This window comes from Leuresthes tenuis, unplaced genomic scaffold, assembly GCF_036924035.1.
Source record: "Leuresthes tenuis unplaced genomic scaffold, fLeuTen1.0.hap1 SCAF_6, whole genome shotgun sequence".
Taxonomy (NCBI): domain Eukaryota; kingdom Metazoa; phylum Chordata; class Actinopteri; order Atheriniformes; family Atherinopsidae; genus Leuresthes; species Leuresthes tenuis.
The window spans coordinates 5053652-5076481 of record NW_027325360.1 but is presented as its reverse complement, the minus strand read 5'-3'; the positions used below and the strand labels follow the sequence as shown (position 1 = coordinate 5076481).

Genomic DNA, 22830 nt, shown 5'->3' with positions numbered 1-22830 from the left:
TCTGATTAATTGATTGAGGTTTAAGCATGCTGCATGGCTGCTTAAAGGCTCTCAATTTGTATAGTTTGCGATAACATTTAATTCATTACTAATAACGATAGACAAAAACATTTTACCATTAGTCATGTGGGTGTTTGTGCTGTCGTCAGTCTTAATCAGCTGTCCATGGATGGGAGCTTCCACCAGCTCAAACTCCAGTTCATCTGGAGCCGTGTCAGCGTCGCTTACCGCCAGCTGCTGACCACCTGCACACACACACACAGTCACACACACACACCACAGGGATAAAGAGTCGTCTTACAAATGAAGCAAAATAAACAGAAATCATTCATTCTGAAATGGCTGTATGTAGCTTTGCCTCACATTACTTCAGGGAACCTCATTCTTCAGCTCACAGACTCTTCTGGTCACATTTAAAGTGTGCAGTTTGTTGTTTGAGTGTGTTTTTATGTTACCTATGGTAACTTGTCCTCCAAGCCTGACCTCCAGCAGCGGGTCCAGAACCTGAAATACCGGAGGCTGCTGATGGTTTGAAAGTAACAAGACAGCAAAGTCCATCTCGGGAGTGGTGTGTTCACCATCAGACACTGCACAAGGAGAGACAGAAAATGATGCAGATAACATAAAAAGACACACATGAAGAGAAAACCGGCTTTTAAAAAGTAATCTCCACAGACCAAATGATTCAATCTTCACAAATGCCACAAACATTAAATATCTATTGATGAAAAAAGCATTAAAAATGTAAATAAAATAACTCCTCTGGCAGGATTTTCAACTTAACTTGTCACTTTGCATCCACAAATGACTTGACAACTAATCAGCTTATAGAGAAGAAAAAGAACATGGAGGGAGGCAGTTATCAGGTTTAATAATTTCTGTTAAAAGATTAAATAATCTGAATGAAAGTTTTTTATCTTTTTGATTAAATATTTGCTATTTTTGTGCATGGTGCAGAATGTTGGTGTGATGTCTATGAAGAAAGATTTCAGTTCAATGACCAAAACCCAGGACAGAAGATGCAAGCGTCTTAAGCAAAGATGAGCTTTTATCCAAAGTGTTACAAGCAAACAAAAGGTTGTAACATGTAATGACATGTTACAACCTTAATAAGAATAATAACATGTAATAAAAGCCATTAAGAGATCCCACAGCTTTAAGTGTCTTTATGGATGTATCTGATTGGTAGGTTTGGACTTGTTTCTCCTTCATTCTTGTCCTAAATGCTGGTTATTGAGTGTTTTATGATCCCTGAAGGAAACCACAAGCAGAAACGCGCTTGTCAATAAAAGAAGTTGTCTTAATTGTTTTGATCAATTGTTTGGTTTGATTACATTTTAGAAAATTTAAAAAAATAACCAAGAGTATTTCTTAATTTTTTATCTGATAAACACTCCTAAATATAAAGATAGGCAGCTCTTTTTTTTTCTTTTAACAAGATATTGATTCATTAATCCAGTTTGAACAACTAATCAAGGTATTGATATGTCATCCTAACATTTACATGAGTAAATTACAGTGAGGAAGAAATAATTCTCACAAAAGTCAATATTGCACGTATCCTGATAAGTGCTGTTAACTTTGCTGTTTGTTTACTGAGGGCACTTCAGGGCCCTTTGTACCGCTTCGGTTTGAACTGAAGCAGAACATATGGAGGATAAAAGAAACAGACAACTGTGAGTGTGTGTGTGTCTGTGTGAACTGAGGTGAAAAGCACTTTAGTGACACATCTGAACACCCATAAACACACACTTTCCAAACACCTCCTGTTGAGGACAGAGTGCAGCGGCACTTTATCAATTGTGCAGCAAGCAGAGAGGACTTGATTTCATCGGCAGGTTAAAGAGCGAGAGGAGAGAATCAGCAATGATCTGAGAGCCCAGTTGAGTCGGATCAGTGGGGAAGTGAAAACAAAGAGTAACAGGAAAGAGGAAAACAGAACATGGGAAAATGGAGATGGAGAAGAAAAGAGTCGAAGAACAAAAAGAACATTTATGGTGTAGATTTAAAAGAGACAGTAAAACAGAAAGAGAAGTAGGAGGACAGCAAGAAGGAAGAGAAAGATGAAACTCAGAATAGGATTAAGGGGACAGGAAAGGAGGCAAAAGGAGAAGAGGACATTAAAAAGGAGCAAGAAATGAGTGGAGAGAAATAAAAGTGTCACAACAGGAGAGAATTCAATTAAAGGCGGACAGGATGACTGAGACAGTGGACCAAAAAATGGAAATGGAAAAAAGGGGGGATAGGAAAGAGAAAAATGTGATAGAGCTGACATATCCTTGCCAGGGGGGAACTATGAATAAAACAAATAAAAAAAGAAGACTGGGGGGTAAAGTGTGAGGAAGTAATGAGATAAGAGTGTGACAGTGATGACAGCAGATATGAGGAGGAATGTCGAGTGGAGAGGACAGGAGGAGAAAGTTCGACATGGAAGGGGCTGGGGAGGACAGCGACACAGATGATGGAGGGAAAAGGAAAAGGAGAGATGGAGAAATCCAAGTTTGTAGGTGGAGGGAAACAAACTGCCTCCTTCTCTTCCTCCTCACCAAATATAGATAGATGAAGTATTTACCTGTGAAATAAACGCTCAGCGACTCCGGCAGACCTGTCGGGTTTAAAAAGCAAACATTAAAAACAGTTAGAGCTGGGAGGTGATGAAGTAGAAAATATAAGTTAAAGATGGGGGGGTGCTCTGAACATAAAAACTGAGCGGATGAAGAAATGATGCTTAAAACTGAAGTGGCAGAGGACAATTTTCTGATGCAAAGCTTCTACTAGAGCTCCACAAACCCAGATTAAGAGACTTTTAAAAGAGTTGTCTTTGATCTTGGATTAAAGATTATCTTTTGGAGCTTAAATGTCTTAAAAACAGCAATGATATCCTTTGAAAATGTCTTAGCCACCATTACATTGTGTATGAAACAAAACTCTGCTCCTTTTTGAAGATTTCTCATTTAATATTTAAGTTTATTGTAGGAGGAATAATAAGATGATGTGGCCACATCTACAGAAGAAAATACTTGGGTAAGCAAAGCAAGTCTTAGTAGACCAAGTAACATTAATATGCCTGAAAAGGTTTGGGCACCCTGCTCAAAATTCATGTCACTGCAGATCATGAAATTAGTTCAGACCAGGGATGTCCACATCGGCCCTTGAGGGCCGCTGTCCTGCAGGTTTGAGACGTTTCCCTGCTCCAGCACACCCGATTCATATCAATGCATCATTAGCAGGCTGTTGCAGAACTTAACAACCTTTTGAAGATATTTTCAGCAGGGAAACATCTAAACCCTGCAGGACAGTTTTGGACATCCCTGGTTTAGACGATCGGTTTTTAAACCAATCATTCCTCCCATTTTTAAGCAACATTTCTGTATCGCTTCTGTTTTCTACTTTTTTAGGATTAAAGAGGGATGCTGTATAAGCTATGGCTTGTACACAGTTATTGTTAGGAAACGCCTGAAGATATAAATTCAAAGGCCTAATCACTTTGATTCCTCAAAGCTTCTTTTAAAAGTCAGCAAACATGGGCTCCTCTAAGCAGCTGCCCAGAGGTTAAAATCACCATCGTCCACGAAGGAGAAGATCATAAGAAGATCACAAGATGTTTAGATGGTCATTCCCTCAGCCAGTTACATGTGACAGACACAGACGCGTTTTGGAAGAAAATCTCCTGGAGGATTGGAGCAGCCAGATTCTTATAAGATCATGATAATGTGGAAATCCATCTTGTCAGGCTCCAAGCTATTTACTGGTTCTACTTGGTCCATCTGATTAGCTGAAGTTTTATCACGACAATAGAAAATGCTTCTCGTAGTTCTTATAACAACTGGAGACAGGAACTGTGGCCGGTTACAGTTCAAAGAACTCCTTTTATAAGTTCTTCTTTAGCTACTACTTCTTGCTTTGAGTGTTACTGTCTATAGCAAATGCAGCCAGAGAAGAAGCTCCTTCGTCCCCATCAGCCTCAGAGAGCCCACTGAAGCATCTGTTTATACCTGATGCTTCATCCAATCCCCCGCTACGTATTTTCTGAAAGTGCCCTTTTCCAAACGGCTTCTAAGGCGGACCCCCAAGATGATTCTGTGAAACAAACCATCTGGTGTGTCTGATGTCATTTGTGTCACTCGAAGGATTGCTAAAAAGGAAAGTCGACATCTCTGTTTGATGGCAAAAGACAGATCCCTTCATGGAAATATCTTCCAAAGGAAACCCTTTCAACAGAACTCCAACTGTGAGGTTCAGGGGGTCAGCAGCCATGAAAGTCATGCATATGGCTGATAAAGGGAAGTTAACTGCACTGTACATTAATGGTATTATGAATGTTTCTCAATGGCATCGTCCAGTATGTTAGGTGAGGGTTTAGCTGTATGTATGTGTAAACCGCACCGATGAAGGCGTACTGGTAGAGCTCCTGGAGGTGCGATGGAGCAGCTGGAGGTCTGTAAATGATCTTGCCACTGTTGACGTCGGCCTGAGAGAAATGCTTCACAGCCGTGTACGGTCTGTCCCGATGCTCAATGGCCCCTGAAAACAAACACAGGAAACTGAGTTGAGTCCTACAGCTGAGGAAAGCTGAGGAGAAAAAGTAAGATGTCGAATCTATGTTAAAAAATCTAATTAAATGAGCCGTTTTCAATATACTAGACCAAAGATTACTGTCAAGCACGTTTACATGCTAGATTTATAAGTGCAAAGCACATTTAAATCATGTACTATTAGTTCTTTAACATCTGCATTTCCTTTGCATTAGAAAAATGTTTGAGAACCATCAAAAACCTTAAATGTATTTATTAAGGGTCTTAATTTAAAGTAGGCTGTATTAAATGATGCTTTTTTACTGTCATGTGTGGTTGCCAGCTGTCCTGTAGTAAAAGAAAGCTTTTATTTGAACAAAACAATAACCTCTAAGGGGCCTGGTGGAATATTCCCAACTGAGTGAAATGACCTGAAGCCTACGAGAGGATCCGAGCCGACTGAATTATCTGAATACAAAATTAAACATGTTTCTATGCAAACAAAGGATATAAAGTAATCCCATAATTTCCTGTTGCTGCAAATTTAAATTAACGCTCGTTTTTTTTTTTTTTCCCAATTGTGATTCATAATCACTAAGCTACCATAAGAACAGGATGTGCAATCCTTCTTAAACTTACAACAACATACAGTACTTAACTTTCGTTGCTATTTTTTTCTTCGTCATTGTTTATAGTAACAACCATGGCGATAAGGTAATATTTTCACAGGATTGCTTCATTTGATGTAGCCAAGAAAAACAACTTATCAAATGATGCAAAGCATCTGGAGTGATTTTGTCGTCCTGACTCATATTTCAGCCTTGTGTAAGTTGGGTTGTATCATCTTTGCAGGTTACTTCACCTCATAAATCTTAAACTTCAAGAACAGTGTTCAGGAAAAGGGTCACAGGCTGTTTGATAGAGCTGTGACTTTTCCTTCATTTCCTTCTTCTCTGTGTGAACATGGGGGATCAAAGAGTAAAAGTTACAGTCTGAGTGATTCGGATCAAAGAATGTGTGAACACGTGAATCAGAAACTGAGAAGTTGATCAAACAGAGGGGGAAAAACTTGCTGTTCAATATGAACTCACTCTGTTCTTCATTTAGAATGTCTCTACACAAATTTATCGGTCCATTAGTTGATGAATAAGGCCCTTTGTAAAGCGTTTTTCCGTGTCATTAGATGGAGAGCTGAAAGTGATGCACCAGTCTGACAGATGGCCCTCTGCTGAAATTAATGTGTTTAGCTCTGAACTTCACCAAAAAGGAAATCAGCACAATACATGTCCACATGAAAAAAATTCATTTTGTTTGGTGGGGATTCTACTGCCTTCGTAGCAGAGGGGTGAGCAAGTCACTCCGTTTAACATCCTCCTACACTGCTCACAGTAGAATTAAACTCACTGTCACCTTTCCTGATATTTAATGCAGTGAAGCGCTGCGTCTGAACATTTGAATCTTTTTAATCTTGTCCACATTGAGACACAAGCTCAGAGTGTGTGTGTGTGTTACCTTGTCCTGGCAGGAGGGGTTTGGTGATGTTGTAAATGAGCTTCTCGTTGGGAGTCTCAGAATCGATAAAAGACAGAGCTGAAGGTGTTATCTCTGTCACCCTGTCTTCCAGCGCCTACGCACGCACGCACAAAAACACAATCACAAGCTGAGCTGGGTTGAGAGTACAAGTAAACAACATTAACAAAACCATACGACTGTGATCATATCCACACAGAGAAAAACAAAAACATCTCTGCAAAACATTTCCTAACATTCAACTTTTTTAAGAATTTAAAGTGTTCAGCAAATCTGACATTAATCAGGAATTCTCATCTTTTACTTTAAATGGGAAGTTTTTGCACAAATGTGTAAATTTCAGTTGAACTGGGATGTTAATCCAGAGTTAATCCAAAATGGTATTTCATTCTGAAAAGAGTTTTAATTTAGCGTTTAGTGGGATGTCAAAGCTGGTAATGTTCATTCAGAGACTGATTCTGATGCACAGTACATATATCCAAATACTTGTACTACTAGCTTTCTTTTCTTCATGCTGTGTGCATGCTGTGCATCTATTATTTTAATCGTTTATAGAACAACTACAGAATTGACAAAATGCATATCTCAGTTACTCATCTTTTAAATATTTAATTTTCTTTCTATACATTAGTTAATGTGGTGGGATATTGGGTAATAAAACCAATATAAAGAACAAAGTTTCCTTCATAACGAACTGTTTTCCAGCACAGCGTACACAAGCCAGGGTTTCCATGACGCTTGAGTAAGTTTGCCATTTTCTTTTTCCTCACCGTGATCTGCAGGTCGCAGTCGGGAGCCAGCTGTGGGAATCCAGGGATCTGAGGCAGGACTCCTATGGTGAAGGTCTGGGCATCACTTTGTACAACCTGGGACACTTCTGAAGACACCTGAAGATACAAAGCCACAGGGAGACTGAAGATATTTGCCCCTTCTTTTACCTTCATCTTATACTTGGTGTGAACTCTCATCTCAAAGCTTGATGTCCTTCACACGATCCTTATAAACATCTCTCCACTGCATATCGGTCGGTTTCATTCCTTTCTATGTGATATGGCTGATGACAAGCTCCTGAGACTCAACAGCAGTGAGATACAGCAGACGTCTCATCAGTGTGACAGCAGGGAGGGAACATGGCATCAGGCCACAGCGCAGGGACGAGAGATGGAGCGCACTTCTTTTCATAAAGAACATAAAAAAGACGACAAATCGAGTAACATCCAGTGTTATGCTCCAATTAGTTTTGATACAGTTTAAAATAAAAAGTATGAAAGAGTTTTATTAACCAACAGAAGAGAAGAACGCACAGTGCAGGCTGAGTTATGGCTGACTTTAGCCGACTGAAAATACTGTTTCACCAAGGATGGAAAGCAACATTTCACTGCTCTGGTTTCACTCTGGTTATAGCCTCCTTTCTATGAATACAAATAAAATGGAATTTGATTGAAGGACACCGAAAATAACAATACTCTGATTATATTCTATCCTGTTCCGTTACAGTTCTGTTTTGCATATTCCACATAAAAAAGTGAATGAATTAGCCTCTAAAGGCTCCATCAAGGTTTCAATTTACATTTTTTTCCACACAGAACACGAGTATTTCAACAAAGAAGATTAGAAATAAGGTGAAAAAGTTTCAGTCTGTTGTTGTGTGGTCACTGATGAGGTGTTAGATGTCTTAGCAGCCCTGTCAAACCCAACCAGCAGAGATGTAAGGCCAGCTACATGGTTTATGTAGCCATGCCAATTGATACTACCTTTTGGGTCAGCTGCACTGAATCATCCCATGCACGGGTATGTAATCGGTTACGCTGCATTGCAGAAACGTGCACGACAACGATTCTATTGCAAAGTCTCCCCTGAAAATAGGCTTCCATGTTGTAATTGCTTTCCTCTTTGTCTGAATGGCACCAACAGTCTGGTACATATATTTGGGCTGCATGCAATCGGACTCGATCCGGGATCGATGAGAGTTTACATCACAGCGGCTTTGGTGGATGTGGAAACCATGAATTGCCATGAAAAGCGTACTGACGCACCCCTTTCTGACTGTACATAATTCATGGATATTAAGATGTGAATAAAAAACAGAATGCAACTATTTTATTCACAATATTAAATAAAAATGTAGAAAGCGAGAAATTTGGATTAACTTGAAAAATATTGGCCCCATCTTGAATTAAATTAGCAGTTTGCTGTGGAAATAATCCTTAAACTCTACTTCATCTTTTCAAGCCTCCGTTTATTTTCCACAAACCTTAGTTTGACTTGACAGTAAAGCACAGTATCTATTAAAGTTACCTTCTTAATGCACTGGGGAGGGAATATCTGGAATCTGGGTGTGCATCGTTTCCATAATACTCAGACCTACTTCTCATTTGTCTGTTCTGATTTAAAACAAAAAGAGATGATGGTCACAATGCCAAACTTGAGGTGTTGTCCACAAAACATTGAGTGACATCACAGCAGCCATCTGTGACACGGTGGATGACCTAACTGCAATAAAATGAGGCAATAAACCACACAAGGTCGACAGCAACATGATTTAGTCATTGCTTAGTCGGTCTCCAGTGTGAGGGAAAGATTGCCACCTTTGTTAAAAGAAAGCGCTCCTGACAGTTGACAGGCAAAAGGTCAGAGGTGCCATCCACCAAGCTGCACACTTCCATATATGACCTCCAGCATTAAAGTTTTATGATGCTACAACAGCTACACTCTACTTCTGCCTTTGTCCTGACAGACCAGAAAAAACACTGTAAAGCACTTTATTGAACTACTGAGGTTAAAAGGTGCTATAAAAGTTCAGGACATTCACAAGAGCGATAATTCACACTCCAGAGGTCCTTGTTAGGTTTCCTGTCTTTTTTTCTGAGCACTAATAGCTACCCCTGCTCAACAGTAAGAAAAAAAAAGCATTTCTCAAGCTTTCACTTCTTTTCAGTCTCTTTTTTAAAAGCTCAGACTTTGGCTTCTGACCTCAGTACTTTTAAAGGCTTATAAAGCAGCTTAGGATTTAAATTAGAAGCTAACATTATGTTAATTGAATTGCTGATAAGTGATGGAGAAGCTGTTAGATAAGTTTAATCCCCACTGGTGTCTTCCCTTGAATAAAAGTTCTAGTTCTGCCCCAGCAGCTCTTTATTTCTCCTTTTACATCAAACTCGCATGCAACAGCAGAGGCAACGCTTGTTCATTCCGAATCCAATTTTTGTCCCAATTTACTTATTTTACTGCTGCTTGTTCCTGTCACACCAGCTGCATCTTGGGGAAAGAAAGTTCAAGAACTTTTGGTCGGCTCTGTCAGTCAGAAGTAATGTAACAGCAGCATGAAGCCTGGAGTCAGCGCCACCAATCACAAGTAATGTGCTGTCATGAGAGTTGATGCAGTCAGCTGGATTTATTGAAGGTGGTGTTGCTGCAGTAAATTACTGGTTATGCTATAGCTTTGATTCAACATAAATACCATACTGGATTTTATATTTATATATATATATGGTAAAAAAAAAACATAGAATTCCACACTGAAACTAAAAGACAAGACTGTATGTGAAGACCACTCCCAAACAATTGATATGATAAGTGGCTTGTATAGCACTTTCATGGTCTCGCTGACCACTCAAAGCACTTTTACACTACATACCACATTCACCCATTCACTCACACACTCATACAGCACGTCTTAGGCTGCTTTCCTCCACGCATTCACATACATTCATACACCAATGGACACATCAGTAGGCAACGTGTGGTTCAGTGTTTGCCCAAGGACCCTTCGACATGTTGGCCGTGGGCAGCCGAACCACCGACCCTCCGATTGGCAGGCGACTACCGCCGCACCTCTGGTGCGTCCCCTGATGGCACAAGTGTGCTATAGTTTGATTACATGGCTTTCTATGCAACGCGTGTGCACGTCTGTGCAGGAGAGAAAGCAGTACTCACCCCGAATCTGTACGTAGGCCCAAGCCCCTGAGCTGGGATGATAAAGCAGTTGATCTTACCAATCAGGAAAAAACATGGATGGATTTTCAATATATCAAGGGGATCGCAGCCTTGAAGGACCCCAGGACATTCCAGAGGCAGCATAATCCCTGCAGCACCCTAAATGCAAAAGCTCTGCTCCTGTATCATTAGGCTTCCTCTCCTCAAACTACACAGGATTTGTCATTTTCCTGTGTATAAACACTGCACTTCTCAGGGCCATCAGGCCATGCAGTTTCCCATTTCAAAATGTCAAGCAATTTGTTGTCAGGGACAGCGTTGGGACCTAGTGATTTCTCAGCATATTTTATATTGGATTAAACTATAAGGAATTCAGTGTGACTCAAGCTAATAGCGTAAAGACTTCCAGGCACTGTCCCAAGTTAAGTCAGCAGTCTCTGATGTCTGGTACACGAGCTTTACAGTAGTTGTAATTTCTCTTTATTGAGGGATGTTAAGTGCAAACCGTTCCAGTGAAACTAACTTTTAATACCATGCTGCTGATAATGTCAAAGACAGAGAGCAGAAACCCACAACCAGTGTCAAAAGACAGGTATGATCATTCAGAAGTCTTTATCAAAAGTCCAAACTGTGAGATGGGGTTTTATGATTATGTCATCAATGAATCACACAGAAATTCAAAAGACAATTTACGTTTTTTTTTACTTTATCGCAGTTTTGTAAGAGTCAGCCACAGTATGGCTGTCACGACATTGGCCCACCATCTTTTGTCAGAACACTCTGCCCCTTCTATGTGACCACTCTGAGCACACAGAGTTTAAAATCTCATGCTTCTTCAGCATGGCGCTGGCGTCATCAAGATTGCTCCATTTTCTGGCAGTCGGTCATGGGCAGAAACTATCATCCTGATAACCAAGAAAAATAGAAGATAAACTTGTTCTCGCTGTCCGTCTATTCCGAGCAGGAGGCAATAAGCCCATCTCTGCAGGGCTGATCGTCTCTCTGAAGGTTGTGCTCTTGCACTGCAAGCCATTTTAAAATAAAACTGCTCAAAATCATTCCTTGATAAACCTATAATTAGTCCGGAGTGGGGCTCCTTCCCTCCTTACACAAGACATGTCCCACACTGACTTCTCCATGCACCACAGCTGTCAGACCCCATTAAGACGAGCTCATTCAGTTGTTAGTATGAAGGCAAGTGTCCTCTGTTTTTCGGTGAAACAAGCAATGTTTAACAAAATGGATTTGGGCCTAAAATAATACAAGGCAAAGGGGTCAATTAATCCCACAATGGATAAAGTGGACAGTGCTGCCATGATACTGTTGTCACAGATATTTAAGCACCATGTGCTTCGAGGTGTCCTGCCACCTCTGGTGGGCTGCCCTGGACACAGGTCCATATGATCCCCGGGGAAGAACCAGGACACGTCGGAGAGACTATGTCTCTCGGCTGGCCTGGGAACGCCTCGGCGTTCGGAAAAGCTGGAGGAAGTGGCCGGGGACAGGGACGTCTGGGCTTCTCTTCTCAAGCTGCTGCCCCCACGACCCGATCCCCGGAGAAGCGGCAGATGATGGATGGATGGATGGATGGATGCTTCAAATTTGCTTTGCTAGTGAATGGAAACCCAGCTAATAAAACAGGGAAAGGGTCAAAGAGATCACATGCTGATTGATGAGCAAATGTTAAGTTGAGAGATGGAGAGATGTTGGAACACATTGCAACTTGCTGCATAGCTACAGACTCCAGAGTCCAGGCTGCCCCCTGTACACTGTCAAAAGAACCTAAAGTGGACATATGAGCATCAGAATTGGGCTGTAAAGCAACAGAATAATGTGTTTATGTGCAAGCTGTTTAACTAGGGAAAAACACAGCCGCAGCAGGTACTAAGGAAATAAGAGAAGTTAACAAATACTGTGCAATGAATGGGGGCAACAACTTGGCATTTAAGAGGAGGTTATTTTCCCATTCACCACCTGAGAGGTGAAACAAGTCCAGTTGCCTTCTGTTCAAGCACTCAGCATGACCTGGACGATGGAGAATCTACACATTAGTATTCTCTTATGGCTATGGCTCTTGTCAGTAGGATATACTCAGTTTAATATATAGACTATAGTATACTATATAGTGCATCACTGTTTTGGACTGAATCATGTTACACAGCTTTGTGTAGAAAGAACCAATTCTGACCTGGAACAGGAAGGAGTCGCTGTGGCTTCCCATGCCAAAGTGGTGGTACCAGACTGTGCCGTCATTGACATCCTGCTGGGTGAAAGAAGTTGTGGGAGTAAAACCTTGGTCGTCCATTAGGGAGGGATGCCACCCTTCTGCTGGGCTGTCAGCTGGCATGGACACCAGCACCACCTCGCCTGCACAGACAGGTTGGAGGTGATCGAATGTTCATGAAGTTATTATACCTTTTAGAAAAATCAACTAACATTTCATCCCATGCTATGAAAATTAGGGCTTGAATATCAACATCTTTGACATTTAAAACAGCATGTTCTCAAAGTGAATGAGTTCATACCATATTTAGGTTGCCCGTCTGAGGCAAGAATCGTGTAGACAATGTCATCAGTGCTGACTCCCTTATAGTCTGTCTGCAGGTATTTCTTGTCCAGTTGCACCATGCCTCCCTCCTTCACCCAAGTCAGTGGTCGGGACAGCATGTGAGGAGAGCCCAGAGACTCCTGTCAGACCCAGAAACACACGAGGATCAGACGGCAGGTACTTTGATCAAGCTACATCTTCCATGTACTACACATTTTCTTGCAAAATGCAGGAATAATAAGAACAGACATTTCTACATGAGATAAAATGCAATGAAAATCACTTAAACTTGCTGTTTTATCTTATTTTATTGATTGGTCTTTGTTTTCCTTGGGTCCGTTGTAACCTCAGCTCTATTGACAGGTATTACTGAAGGTTCAGTCTACGCAACTACGTGTTCAAAGTTATTTTTGTGACGCTGCATCGATCCAGGGTAAAGTTCTCCTTCCTGGAGAAGAGAGACGAGAACCTGATGTTGAGGGCACACAGAAATGGTGGATGACTCAGTGACGCTCAAGGCTACTTCAGCAAACACCTACTACTGTCACAGAAGTTTAGAAACGAGACCTTTAACTCACAGTGCCAACTCGCTTCTAAATAAAAACAAGTATGACAAGTTTTGTCCATGAACTTAACTTAAAATGTGTCAAAATAACATCCAAATGTTTTGGATTTTAACTAATCTCACTGATATTAAAATTCCTTCTCCACGGGACATTTAAAACATTTACAAAGCCATAACAGAGTTATTAAAAAAACAAAGAAACTAGCTATTAAAGTTTAAAATCACCAAGAGTACTTGACTCTGTGCTGTAGTTGCTGACTCGGCAGTAAATCTTTATAATGAATAACATGAGATGGAAAGTGGTTACAGAACTATAATGTGAATGATTTCATTCTCCTCAGACAAAACAATTCAAAGGTCTTAACAGAGTTCTTCTTAAAGTTTTCGGCTGTACACACAAACACAGAGGCTCACACACGCTGAGAGTTTACCATTTGCTACAATCAGTAGCAGCAACACATACAAAAGAGCGAATAGGTGTGAGACTGAGTGTGTGGTACATGTGTGGCAGTCTGTGTTTGCAGATAACAACACACTGACCATCTGTGGCTCTCCTGCCTGCTGCTTGGCTGATCCAAATCACACTATTTCAGCGAAGCAACAGCAGAAGGCAAAGAATCGCAGACAAGCAGTCGAGGAAGAGAAAACACATAAGTCAGCATGGCAGGCTGTTAACTCACAGGACCACATCGTCCTGGAGATTATCACACTCTCAGGATGAACACCAACAACTCTCAAGGACATTCAAAGCCAAAAGCAGCACATTCTTCACCATGCAGCAGGCCAGAGGGTCCTGGTTGGGTTTACAATCTTGCAAAGTTTTTCCCAGAACTACTTCTGATATGCAGCTGTAGCCTCTTCGGTAATTTTCTAATTACCGAAAATCTAATGAGCTTCTTCATGTGGGATTTGTGTTGTGCCATTAAACAGTTTAATCTCCTTCAAACAGGTGCAAAGCAAGTGAAATGCTCATGCAATTGTCTCTGTTTTGGACAAGTGGGGGTGGAAGAAAACAAGTTTGCTTGATGCATTTAGAATGGACTGGGGTCTAGAAAAAACTCTGCAGATGTGCAATAAACATCTGGGGGACGAAACTTGAATACTGCACATTAGAAACAGGAATCAACGTAAGATTTCATTTATCAGGACATAAAATGAATCATCTGCTCCTCATTACATTAGAGATGTGGGTAAATGCAACTTCAGATAAACAACTGATCCTCAGCAATGATCTGAGGGAGGCAATTGCTGCTGCTGCCCATCAACTTGGGAAGGGTTATAGGGCCATTTCCAAACTTTTTAGAATCCATCACTCTACAGTGAGAAAAATAAGTGGAAAACATGCAAGACAGCTGCACGGCGGCGTGTGGTTAGCGCCGTTAATGCCTCACAGAGAGAGGACTCCTGGTTCAGATCCCAGCTGGAGCCTCTCTGTGTGGAGTTTGAATGTGGTTGCGTAGGTTATGTTTTCCTCCTCCCACCACCCAAAAACATGCATCTCAGGTATATGTGGGACTCTAGATTGTCCCTAGGACTGAGTGTGAGCGTGTGTGTAGTTGTTGGTCTCGTTCGTCTCTGTGTGGCCCTGTGATGGACTGCCGACCCGTCCAGGATGCACCCCGCCTCTCACCCAACGACAGCTGGGACAGGCTCCAGCCCCCTGTGACTCTGAGTTGGATTAAGCAGGTACAGAAAATGGTTGGATGGAGGGATGAAATCATCCAATCATTCATATGGCCGAGTGAGGACAAGAAAATGATTGAAGATAGTCCTGATATGTAAATCCTTAGAATTGAAAAAAGGGTGTACATGACTGCAACTGATCTCTTATGACAGGGAGATCTGTTCATTTAAGGCATGCTGTAAGTACACAAGATTTAAAGTTCAACTCCAATTAACAAGTCAAAATTAAGTAATAAGTGACCGAAAAATGATTTGAAATGAAAAAAGATTTTACTTCCACCTGTAGAAATACAGCATGTTACAGTTAGACCTACATTTGTGACTATGATACTATGACATTTTCCTCCTCAGCTTAGTTGGACTTGTCCTTCACTTAGAACTTTTGAGACTTGCAGTGACATTATTCATTACTGCTACACTGAATCAAGTCCCAATTCCCCCTGCCGACTACTTCCAGACTGAACTTAGCAGCAACAAAACAGCGAAACTTTTCCGGCCTTTAAATGAATAAATAAATAACATTTCTACATACATTCTTCCTGATATTCCTGATCTGCATGTCCTTAAAAAAAAGGGAATCTGGAAAAGTGACAAAAAACAGGAAGAGGCCTAAAAACTATCTACGGGAGGTAAACAGTTGGCATTGTAGATTTTATGTTTTATCTTTAAACTGCATTTCAGTTTATGCTCGTTGGAACATTATTCACTAAGGAGAATGATGTGAAATATGAAACTGAGTAGAAAGACTTATATCCCTACGTCTTATCTTGGACTTGGAAGATGATGAATCGTTAACAAAAAATGAACAAATAGTGATTTGTTTCAGCAAGCATAAAGATAAGTATGCAGCAGAAGACGGGTGTAATGTCAGGTATAATGACTCAATCGTCTCCTTGACAACAGAGCCAAGTCATTACTTCTCCAAAGCTGGATGTGGGATCAGAAAGATCGCTTCCATTTCTGCTGGGGAACAGAGGAGCCAGGGGTCTTTGAAAGGCTCAAAGACTTCTCCCTGAGACAATAATTGAAAGCCAAGGGTCCTGCTTCCTATTCTGCGGTGCTCCCACTCAGCTCAGAGCTCAGGCCTCATCAAGACAAAGTCCATCCATCAGAGGTTCATTATGGCCCTGATTAGCCTCCTGCTTTAGAGCTCAGAAATCCAGCTTTCAGAGAGCCTATTGTACCGACACGGCCTGGCATCGACACTCGCTGTTGCTGCCTGGATGGTGGGCTCGGAATTACAGAGACTGCCACAGAGAGCCACACTCTGAAAACTGAGGCCTCACTGGCTTACGTCTGTTAAAGTTCAGGGACAGTTAATAATCGGTCTGGGTTTATTTCTGAGCTTTGTGAGAGCAGTCAAGGTTCATGAAGTCTTTGAGAGGGTTTACTGCCCTTCATTTTTTCATCTTTAACTGACCCATTCCAAACCATTTCTCCTATTTTATCATGAACAAGTTCAACATTCACGTGCGGTTTCTAAGTTATCTTTCCCACCTGGATGCTTTGAGACTGTTAAAACTGTATGAGGCGACTCAGCGTTTTGGCAGATCCGTACAATGAAACTTCAATTTGACTTTAAACATCCAGAGCTCCGATGACACTTGAGAAAACTACACGAAACAATCAAGCTGTTCTTTGCTGCACACAGTACAGCAGAGAGAAATTCAACTTAGAACTTTGCACATCTGTATTCACTTTCCTGCTCACATGGCTGCTTTTATCAATTTAACTGGTGACTCCCGTCAGATGAACCCACGGTCTCTGCACAAATCCCTGCTCATCTCTTGGAGACATCCACATCAAACAACATCACCAACAGACAGACCTCTCTCACAGCCAGCTGTAGGTCAGTCTATCCATCACCATATAAAGTTTGCCTCTTGATCTATCACTTCAACCAGGGCTACAAAAGAACTGGATATCATGACAGATGACTAGTTATCCTTCTATGACTGTGATGCGTCGGCGGGTCAGTCACGCTGCTTCAGACAAAAGAAAAATCAGGTCACATACCTGGGAAATATGGCCATAAATTATACATCTGTATTTCTACACAGAAAGGCAATGCAGGAAGTACAGGGGTAATAAGAGAGTGAAACTACAGATGGATTTACTTCCATGAATACATTTTGCTATTTTAAACAACTAGCACAGCCATTTAATTCAAAGTTGTCAAGGTGTACTTGAATGTGCCCTGAAGTCTTGCAGGGTTTGAAGAACAAAGCTATGTAGATTTCAGAATTCAGAAGCTGCATCTTAAAGTCACCCCAAAGTTGCTTGCTTTTGGTGTCAGATATAGTTACAGTTGATGCTTTTCAAAGCAAAACAGATTCACAACCAGTCGTACAGATTTTTAGCTTTAACATGGCAATGGCTTTAATGTCTTGAAGGTTTCGGTTGAGTTCACATGTAAGAGGACTTACACAGCAGCTCACACCTGTGGCTGGTCTGCAGAGGTGTGGGAAAGACATCTGGAGCTTGCACTGTTCGGGCAACTCTCTTTAAAAGGAAGCTGCCAGAGTTCATGCAGCATGTCGCTACATTTAACACAAGTTAGGTCAACAATGAGGAGAAATTCTAAGTGAGGCTGAAACAAATATTCACACAGGCACGGCTTTACCGGGGACAGTGTTTGTCTAGCACATTGTAATAGTTTCTATATATAGTCTTTAGAGTGTGTGCATGTTAAACTATCTATTGTCTGATTTTATATTTCATTTGAAAACATACTGGCATAAACTAAAAAGACGACACACCAGCCCTAATCCACCAAACGTCTGGTGCAGTTATCTCTCGTCTTGATTCCTGCGTTCGTCACACAAAGGGCCTCAGATATGGTCCAGAATGCTGTGTCGTATGGCACTTTACAACTCATTGACCTCCACTGACGACCCATGACCACCCAAACTGCATTCAAGGCACTTATGACACCCTGCTGAATAAACTCAGTCATACGAGCTTGTTCTCTTTCACAACCACGTGCACCTCGCAGCAAAGCTGTCTAATAAGAGAGATCACTATCTTATAGATGGTGAAATGAGCTACAAAATGCCATCAGAGCAGGGACATCCCTCTTTGGCTTCAGACTTGTCACCTCATCTTCTGTTAAAGCTTAAATGTTGATCCTCACTTGCTCGTCGCTTGAGAAAAAAAAGTAAGAGAAAAGTCTGAGTGTGTCACCGTGTTTTCTGACTTTTATACTCAACATTAAAATGCATGATCCGTGGAGGCATGTTTCAGTACTGATCTCAGAATAAACACACTGAAGTTGTGTGCAGTTATATAAAAACTAATCTCCCTTCTTTGTTTTTTTCCTGCACACCAGTGACACGAGGCAACACCTCAGCAGCATTTAGCTTCCTATATGTCCTTACTCTGTGATTACATGTCTGTATGATGTCGTGTAGATCAAACAGGAGGCAACAAGCAGGAAGCAGGTTAATGATGCCACTGGGACTCATCCAAAAGCCCACGACACAAATCCAAGGCATTCCATAAGCTCCCCATCACCTTGTCCATCCGGCCCAATGCATGACAGACTGCAGCATGAGGACACTTTACAGCGATGTGTGAGTGCGTGTGGGATGTTATGCATTTACAGGAGAGGAGGCAGAGGAGTTAAGCCTGAAGCGCTCAGACTGCACAGAGCCAGACAAACAGAGATGCCCATCAAAACTGTGCCACTGTGTAAGCAGAAACAGTGGGGTCAAGGTTCCTCTGCTCCTCGTATCTTTGAAAATATGGTATGAAGTAACCCAGCTGCTACTAACAAAGAGACAAAACTGCCTCAAATGTTTTTACCTGTGCAAAGACTACCCAAACACACACGAATCAGCTGGCTGTCTGTATAGCTGTCTCATACCATGTGTTCTTTGTCCGAGTTTACGTGTATTTGCAAATTTAACAATCTAGCAAGTTGCAAAGTTTCTCTTATGCCAAACATCCCCCTAAACCCCTTCCCTCTGATTCAGTCACAGTGGTCAACGCTTGCTAAGATAATTGGGCCCTCATGAAAAAGCTCACCAGAAGTGATGACAGAGGAGGGATGGCAGGCGCTGTTTTAAAGGCTGACCCTGCTTTTTTTCTCCTTTAGCGGTGAAGCTATGAGGATCAGTCTGTGCCTCCAGGAAACCCCTTTCAGGGCTCAAGTCAACAGAACATTTTGTGGGAACACGTCAGGCGGATGCAAAGGGATGAATACTTAAGTTGATGCAATTAAAGCGGTTTAGAGGAGTGGAATGCGTGTCAAAATGTTAGATGACAGCCTTATGTCAGCCTGTCAGGAGGTAACATATCAAATGTCAAATTCTACATGCATCTAAGAAATATTTGCAACACTTATTCAGACATTCAGATAGAGTTTTACAGTTTGTTAATGTGACACAGACAGGGCTCTAACTTTCCTGTGGCAGAATTTTAGCTGCAAATCACAGCTTGACTACAAACATGGCGTATCATCTAAAAACTGTAATATTTCAATATTATAGGCTATTAATATCATATCAAACATATTTCAATATTTTAGACTAATAATCGTTTATTTGTTTTATAACTGCAGGCGCACCCGCCCGCAGCAACGACAGCATCCCTCAGATACACCCAGACCATGCTGGATGTTAAGCCTCCGCTATCATCCAAACGTAATGCAGTAATGCACAGCTTTATTCCGTTTGCCCTTGTCTTGACGTGTTTAATTGCCTTCTTGTGCTAATATCAGCATATTTTCTGTAATTATGGGCAGATGCACGTGATGCAAAACGTTGTCAGAGCTGTCAGAGTCCCCCCCCACCACCCAAAAAACAGTGTTAAACTTGTAGGATATGTGTAAGAAGGTTGCTCAGATGCACATGGTAAAATGTGGCACATAAATGCCATCATGTATGGAGATTAACATGTGATGATGCAGGACATGTTACCTTTGTATCGACAGGGAACTGAGGTCATCCCTTCTAGTTTCTACAGCAGCCCAGAAAAGGCAAATTAAAACCACCATAGAGTAACCACCATACAGTAGTTTGGGAGTATTCAGCTGGTTGCAATTTGAACCACGAGATATCACAACAATCCAAACCTTTAAACATTACTGTTCAATATAGTCTCTTTAAATAATTGAATCCCAGACTGACTCCATGAAAGATGTGCTGTGAAACTCCACATGATCCACCTCAGCATGAGGCCTGTATCTCCCGCCCCCGCCCCCCCTCTGTGTGTCATACCTTCTGACTGATTTGGACTTGCAGCAGGATGTTCTTGTAGCTGTGGCCGTCATTAACCTGCAGTACCACTCCATCCTCGGCCCCCTCAGAGCTGTCGTGAATGTACTGAATCTGTCCCCGTGACAGGTCCTCCAGCTTGAATTTACTAAGACCACGGTCACCATGGAGACGGGTCAGCCGGCCATGACGAGGCGGTTCAAGGACCATGACCAGGACATCGGCCGGGTTATCAGGATCGTCGATGTGCAGGATTGACTTGGTGATTGTTGCCAGGCCGCCACGACCCTCCACAAGTAAAGGAGCGAGTGTCACCACTCTCGGAGGCTGGAAATAATTTTAACAAACAAGATTAGAGGGTGAGCAAAAGAGAGAGCTTTCATTATAAACTGAAAGGTGTCGCAAAGGCAGATTTGATTTCAACTGATTTTATATTCTAGCAACGAGCACTTAAGGTATGTCATATATATATATATGTGTTTGATGATGGACCAGAGTATCTTTACACTGTCAATAGCTGGCTAAGAGCACAGCATGAAGACAGCAGCTTCCCTTAAACATTCTAAACCTGTCAGATGATGCATTCATTCGCAGCATGGGGCTGCAGTGACCTGCTGTTCAGGGACATGAAGATGAAGGTATGCAGGAGCTAAAGCAGGGCAAGTCATTAAGCTGCTCTCAGCAGTACCTGAAGTCTTTTTGCAGCTGGCAAAAAGCTTCATCTTGCAACCCCAGTCGAGAGAACCCGGAGGTCTGCTGCTGTGAGACAAGGTGCGACTTTATCCAGAGCTCACCATGCGTCTACCTCTCTCTGCATTACTGCCTTCTTGTTTACACTTGATGGAGGATTGAAAGTGCTGAAGGGGGGTGTTATTTAGAAAACAAAAGTCGGTCCAGTTCTTTCTTTATAAAAGACAAAAGTTATTAGAACTTTAACTCTACTCTTTTTGTACTTTCATATAAAAAAAATAAGACTTCAAAGTTACAAATCTACTGAGAATTACCTCTCCCTCAAGCTCTTAATTTCAGCCTCTTACAGCATATTTTTCTCTTTGTAGACAAAATATTCAGTTAGGTTAAGGAGAAAAGTAAAAAACACAAAAAGGTTTCTGAAAAACCTTTCCTGACATTTTTCTCCATCTCTTAGTCTCTCAAACTTAAGCGTGTGCGTGTTTTACCCCGTGGGGTTCATTCAGGAAGTGCTCAAGTGAAAGATCCTTTTCAGAACAAAATGTGTTTTTCAAGGAAGACGTTCAAAAAGTCAACGCTAGATTGTAAAAAAAAAAAAAAAAAAGAAGAAAAGAGAAAGAAAAGAAATTGCTGCAGAGATGTCAGTCTGCTGTGGTCCTCAATTGATGCAGCGTGTGTTCAATCTGCTGCCATAGTGGGCGGCTGCCTGGGCTCCAGCTTTTTGCTGCTACAGTGGGCAGCTTCAGGAGAAGAATGGAAAGTCATCCAGGCACACTCGCCCAGCAAGGATTTGATCCAAAGTGACCTCTGACTCAAATTCCTGGACACAGAACTGTTAACAAGCTGAGAAACACTGAAGAAGCAATCTGTTGTTATCTGCAGTCCCTTCAGATATCTTCAGGTGTCAGTCAGCTGTCAGACAGAGGACTTAGTCCTTGGCGCCCACCTCGCTCCCATGTTGTCACTACTCCAATCCGCACAATGAAACAAAACCTTTTTAAATATACTGGTGGTGGCTGACAGTAGGTGTGCAGGGGCTTTAAAATTGTGCTACGGCACGCTAGCTCTGTAAAGGCAACGACAGAAATCCCCCCGAGGCAAATGAAAACAAACACATGCAGACTCAGGTGGGAGGGCTAACCTTTTATCCTGTAAATGAGAAGTGAGGTTCACATTTGGGGGGGAGCTGTTTCACCCACGGGGCCCTCAGGGCTTTTGCAGCAGTTTATTTTTGCAGTTTCATGTGGTTTTGTCGTATTTCTCTTGCTGTGGTCGGGCTGGATGGACTTCATTGGGCAGAATGGAAGTGCTTTCCAAGTCGATTTCACCCTAGTCTGGCTGTAAGCCTGTTGGTTTCTAACAGTGCCTTTTATCTGCGGCTCTTGGAAGAACAGACAATTGTGCTGTCGATTACCTGGAGCTATGGTAAAAACTGACAGAGATAGCTAGAAAACTGATATGAAAAAAAATAATCAATAAAAGGCAGAAGATCAGAACAGAAGGCGCTTACAGCAAAAGATATAATCAGAAAAAGTTTAAAGGTCTGGAATATTCACTTCCAATGAAAACGCAGCTGTAAAAGCACGATTTGTATGAGGCCACTTTTGTAGAAATGCCACCAGCAGATGCTGAACTATCAGAAACTGCAGCCACTCTTTTCAGTAAAGAGAAGGTCTGTCTGGAGCTCAGAGCTTTAATTTCTGAGAATATAACAATCTCAGGCGCGAGTGCCTCAGGATCAGATGGGAATTTAAATGACCAATTTATTCTTAACTTTTAGTGATACACGGAGGGCTGCATAAGCACAAATGGTCTTTCTCTTGATTTAAATAATGTAGTCTGCAGTCCACAGTAGTCTGTCTGTCTTTCACTTCTATGTTTTTTTTAAAGGACAAAAAAATCCTCACGACCAAGTCATAAAAGTAGGTAAATACAACATCAAATGAAAAAAAAACCCAAGATTTTCTCTTTTTTTTTTTTTAGGCCAAAACGCAGAATCCACGGTCCACTCTTCTTTACAGTGTTGTTTCAGTTCATTGGCATTTGCAGCATTGGTTTCTGCACAGCTCTCTTTAGGTCCCTTCACAGCATTTCAGTCAGGCTGAGGTCTGGACTCTGACAGGACCATTTTAAGATCTTGATTCTTTT

At 41.6% G+C, this 22830-nt stretch overlaps 1 protein-coding gene across 3 annotated transcripts in view; it reads right to left on the bottom strand.

Moving 5' to 3' along the window:
- fras1 (Fraser extracellular matrix complex subunit 1) overlaps window positions 1-22830 on the bottom strand; it is a 236035-nt gene that overhangs the window by 46634 nt on the left and 166571 nt on the right. For 2 of the 3 annotated variants that reach the window (XM_072387285.1, XM_072387281.1), the window contains exons 28-36: window positions 19996-20319; window positions 12506-12668; window positions 12169-12347; window positions 6815-6931; window positions 6027-6141; window positions 4387-4524; window positions 2573-2605; window positions 456-587; window positions 117-245 (exon numbers count right to left, since the gene is read on the bottom strand). In XM_072387285.1, the coding sequence (XP_072243386.1) occupies window positions 117-245; window positions 456-587; window positions 2573-2605; window positions 4387-4524; window positions 6027-6141; window positions 6815-6931; window positions 12169-12347; window positions 12506-12668; window positions 19996-20319 (1330 nt within the window). The remainder of the gene's footprint in view (window positions 1-116; window positions 246-455; window positions 588-2572; window positions 2606-4386; window positions 4525-6026; window positions 6142-6814; window positions 6932-12168; window positions 12348-12505; window positions 12669-19995; window positions 20320-22830) is intronic. The other variant, XM_072387284.1, reaches the window with a different exon arrangement.